At 43.1% G+C, this 5228-nt stretch overlaps 1 protein-coding gene across 1 annotated transcript in view; it reads right to left on the reverse strand.

Moving 5' to 3' along the window:
• Nucleotides 1-638: 638 nt before the first annotated feature.
• The window catches only part of GFRA1 (GDNF family receptor alpha 1), a gene marked incomplete at its 5' end in the record, with an annotated part of 80888 nt that continues 76298 nt past the window's right edge, over nucleotides 639-5228 (reverse strand). The window contains 1 exon segment of the mRNA XM_072423954.1: nucleotides 639-4879. Within this exon segment, the coding sequence (XP_072280055.1) occupies nucleotides 4721-4879 (159 nt within the window).

Below are 5228 nucleotides of genomic sequence, written 5' to 3' on the forward strand. Positions count from 1 at the left end.
AGACCCAGGAGCTCAGGCTCGGGATAGTGGGGACCCTTCATAATTAGGCACAGAAGGGGTTACAGACCCAGGAACTCAGTTCAGGGATGGGGGAACCCAATATAATGAACCCACCGGGCCTACAGACCCATGAGTTTAGTTCTGGAATGGTGGGGACCCTTCATAATGGGCACATTAGGTGTACAGGAGCTCAGTCCATGGATGGAGGGAACCCCATATAATGAGCACACCAGATGTACAGACCCAAGCGCTTAATACGGGCATTGTTGGAAATCCTCATAATGGGCACAGTAGCTGTACAGACCCAGGAACTGAATTATTGAGAAGCCCATCATCCAGGTATTGGTAGGAGTCCAGAGAAATTCCCATACAAAATATTTCCCCAACAGCCATAGCCATAGTTCTCCTATTAATACACTGGCACCACAGCTCCTGACATGATGATAACATCATCTGAGCCAAGGCAAAGTCTTTGATTTGATATAATTAGTTATAATAGGTGGAGGTTTTCTAATCAATGATTCTGCTTTTGTATATTAGGACATATGAGGATATATATTCATGGTGACTCAAAAAGACACTGACAGGTCCTCTTTAATCCCACTGTGCCCTCCTTGAAATAAGACATTGGACAGGTGTGGAGTTTTTTACACTTTTATTAAAAGTAAGTAACATCATCATCATAATAATCACTAATAAGAAAAAATAAATGGATGATTCTGGAGGATGAGCAGCCGGTGAGCTCCCGGTATAATACGTAATACTAATTCCAGAGGAACAAAATAGATCTGAGGACTGTAGATCTCTTATTTACAGGGTGGAGAAGACACAAGGCAGTTCATAGTGGGGTAGTTTAGAAGACTTCTCGAGGGGGGCAGACAATGACAAGCCCCTGGTCACATGCCAACCTCCATGCCACCACCAAGGGCCACAGCCACCCATAGAGCAGAATATGGCTCAGTGACTCCGCCTCCAAATAGAATCTACAAATCCGATCCATGCCATCAGAAATGTGTTTCTAACACTGATAGGCTGACCTGGGATTGGTCACAAGATGCCTGCAAGCATTTTATATAAGTAGGATATACTTCAAACTTGTAATTGTGCCACAAGAGTTCAGACTGGCAGCATTTGGTGGTTGTGGTGAGTTCTTATTTGCATTGTACATTTAGTCTGATTTATGAAGCTGGGATGGCACTTAAGGAATGCTAAAAGGTCCCAAGAGTGGCCACTTTAGCACACCGTAAATTGCAGATTCATAAATCAGGTCCAACCTGCCTTTTTTTTTTTATGCACTAAATTTATGTGACCTCTTACAAATGCATTAAATTCATAGTTATCCATAGAAACCCAAAAAGGCTTCACATTACAATTTGGATAGAAGAAGACCAAATCTGATGATTTGGTTGTTTGGTTTATCCAACGCCAAGATTTTCCTCTTGTTTTTTAGGAGTTGAACATCAAATTTGGCCAAAACCTGCCATAACTTTATGTCCATACACGGCAACATGCGTCAATGCACATTACAAGCTTGGTGAGCGCATTGTGGTGCGCTGCCAGAATTTTAATTGGTGTGTTTTGGTGCATGGAGAAACCTTAAATCTGAATAACAATGTGAATAGGACTAAAGCAGAATTTACATTTCCCAACCAGCAATCCAAGCACCATGGAGCAGCACTGATGTACATATTGGCGTTATTATTCTAATATATAATAAGCTTCACTAGGATGGAATCTCCTCCCAGAAGGGGAAAAGTTTACCAATCTACCACCACCAGCATGGCAAGGGCACTGTGTGAATTCTGAGCCCTTATCTCAGCCTAAACTGGATTTATTTATGAAGCAAACCCGCCACTATGCCACCCATGCTATCCCCTCCCCTAAAACAAGTCTGACTTTGGAGAGTTTATTTTAAGATAAGGGCTCAGACTTTAGCCTTGGCACCTTTGTGCCATGATTTAATATTCAGCCTCCATGAATCAGAGAGTCTACAGACAAAGTGACCCCAGTCCTTCCTTATTTCGGTTGGGTTGCACCACCATCTCAATAGGATTGCCCTGACCTTTTATGTCTCTTGCCATGATGGTGCATGGCTCCATGGGTGGCCCTGGCTGGGTATTATCATTTTACTCTATACTGGCACAATGGCCTTTCTCTATATCATCCATAGACCTAAACACGTTTGTTTTTTGGAGACAACATTTGTTTGCCAAATTTTTGTAAGAAGCTCTGAGGCAGTGTTTGGCCTCTATATTCTTCCTGGAGGGACCTCTAATGGAAAACATTCCTCAAGAAACTCCTTTGATATATAGGGATCTTTGAGGTCACCATAGACAGTCCAGTCTGATGATGGCCAAGTGTAAAATTTTAATCCATACTTAGCCCTGGCTTTGGGTTTGTAACCATAATTGGCAACCCCTGATTTACAAACAAGAGGTCGATAAGGGCTACATCAGAAGTTATTTACCTTGGGGCAATAAATCATTAAGGTGCCTCACTTGAAATCTTTGTCTGGTGATTCTTTTGAATGTCTTTGATATAAAAAGAAGAAATCTCAGTCTACCATCTTGCAATGAAGGATTGTGATAATACACACAGCGCTATTCCCCAGAGACCAATCAAATTTTACCTTTTATCAAGTCAAGGCAGCGGATTTGCCATGTTCTTGGCGAGCTGCGTGCTGACCTTTGCCAGCTACAGTCTGTTCCACCAGATGTCTGCAGAAGTCAACACAACTGGTGAGAAGCCGGAGCCAGCAATGTGTATGGAGGGGCAAATACAATATGTATGGAGGGGCAAATCTGACACTTCTGCTTCCTTTACCTATGACCACAATCTACATTATACAATATCACCGGGGTCACTCTGTGCTGTGTCTTCTAAACCAAAAATTCTAAGGTAGTTCTGGTGAAATGAGTGAATAATAGATTTCATGGAATCAGAATTACAATTTGGGCAATATGTGTGCAACTGACTATTCAATGTTGTAAGGGAGCTACTGAGCTGAACCACCTACTGGCTTCCTATATTTCCCAAAATTCCACTGGGGGAGAGGGTTCCCATCGCCCCATTGTGGGAGGAGCAGGAATGCAAATTACTGGGAGAAATCTCCCCATTGTGGGAGGGGCAGAGACACAAACTACTGGGGGAAATCTCCCCATTGTGGGAGAAGCAGAAACAAAACTTGCAGGAAAACTCTCTACTGGAGTCTAAAATATATAAAAAACACAAATGGAGGTTCAGCTCAGTATTTTCCACCTAAAACTAAGCTGCTGGGGTTCACCTTGTAGCTCCATTGTACTTCTCACACCTGATGTATGAACAGCATATGAAGGCAGCAACCTAAACCGAGGAAAGCTGACAGCGGAGTAACCTTTCGCTCTCTTTCTCCGAGGCGGCTGCAGTCGGAGGATTACATAAGTAGATGCGACAGCCTGTCTGTATTCCGTTTAGAAAAACAAGCGCGGCCCAGATCCAGAGTCCTCTGTGCCAAATTCTGGCTTTTTTTATTTATTTCATTTTTATACTGCGCACGATATTAATCTCTGTACAAGGGATTATGAAACCATGCTTCATTAAGGCAAACACAGTGCTTGTGATTTTATTTCTTCTCTCCTTCTGTACACGCCGTTGTTCTTCGTTAAATGTAATCGTAATTAAGCTTTTGGCGCGTCGCTAGCTTCTAAACGCACTTGTTAGCAAGTCCAGAGAATTCGTAGCCAATAATAATATGAATATGCATCAGCTCAAATCCGAGAGGCAAGAAAATCTTTGCATCAAACACTTTGACTGTGTCGAGTCTTGTGCTGCACGGTCACCACCTGCGAAGCCGCCATATGTGCGTTACGGTGGGACATATGGCGGCTTTGGATTATACGCATTGCTCGCGATTTTAGAACGGACAGGAAAGGTTGGGGGAGATGTGACTGGAATGAGCCGGGTGTGCAACTCCCAGATAGGTAAAACTCCATTGGGGAAACTGATCTGCACGGGATCAAAATATGTGAAAACATCAGTCGTGACCACAATTGCGTCCATTTTTTTTTTCCTCCTCAAATCAGAATTTCTGTTTTTTCATTTCTTCTTGTTTTCTGCTACTAAAATTAGTCTCTGTGATTCATAAACAACCCCAAAGCAAAGGAGGTTCCTTCTCCTTCACCCCCTCTTGCATGTCTCACGTACTGGGGAGAGACAACATTTCCAAAATTGCCTTGCTGAGAACTCGAGATGTCATCGTCACCCAACCAAAGATGGCGGATGAGATCGCTGGGCCACGCAATGTTGAGAAACACAAGGAAACCAGACGAAGCGGAATTGAACAAACACAAGCACTTTGGCGGTTGGCCTGCTACGGTATGTACATTTGGCCTCTTTTTAAAGAACTTTGGAAAGTAATGAAATCATAAAAAACGCTATAAATAAGAGAAGGTGGGATTCCTCCTCAAGGGTGGAAAAATAGTTTATCGACAACCAAATTTACAAACTTTCTTTTGCCTTTTTTTCTTTTTTTTAAAACACAAAACATGCCCAGAGCCGCGACGTAGCGGCAGTCGCGCGGCCCCTCTCTGCGTTTGGTCTTTGATGCTCCAGAATGTTACGTTCTCGTTCCGATACGGCAATTTCAGATGATTGAGAGGGTAGGAAAGTGAATAATATTAATCGTATGGAATATATAATTAGATATTTTGTTGTCTTAACAGGTCCATGGGTTGTGGTGCGGCTATGACGTCAGAGCAGGAGAGGCGAGGAACAGCCAATGCGTCACAGTAAGCAGGAGGAGGAGCGCTGTGCAGAGCCCAAAGGATATTGGAGAGGAGCTACCGGCGGAAATGGGATCGCTGGAAGATCTGCTAACGATGTTGTCCTTTCCAAGAGATTGCTGAAAGACAGAGAAGAGCACAATGTTATACATACATACAGGATGTCCATGCGAAGATTTCCCAAGGAATGGCAGACTGGTGGCCAATTCTTGGGATATACATCAACACTAACATGAAACAAATGCTACATTTTTCCTAAAGTTTAATAAAACAAAACTCAATTTTAAAAGCCACAGCCTAATCAGTGTATGTAACACCTATACACATATCCTTCAAGTTTGTGAATACTCAGAGTCATAGCTTGTGTCTCCGAGTGGTTTGTGTCTCTGCCCCTCCCACAATAGGGAGATTTCCCCCAGTAGTTTGTGTCTCTGTCCCTCCCACAATGGGGAGATTTCCCCCAGTAGT

Source organism: Pyxicephalus adspersus, chromosome 10 (genome assembly GCF_032062135.1).
Source record: "Pyxicephalus adspersus chromosome 10, UCB_Pads_2.0, whole genome shotgun sequence".
Taxonomy (NCBI): Eukaryota; Metazoa; Chordata; class Amphibia; order Anura; family Pyxicephalidae; genus Pyxicephalus; species Pyxicephalus adspersus.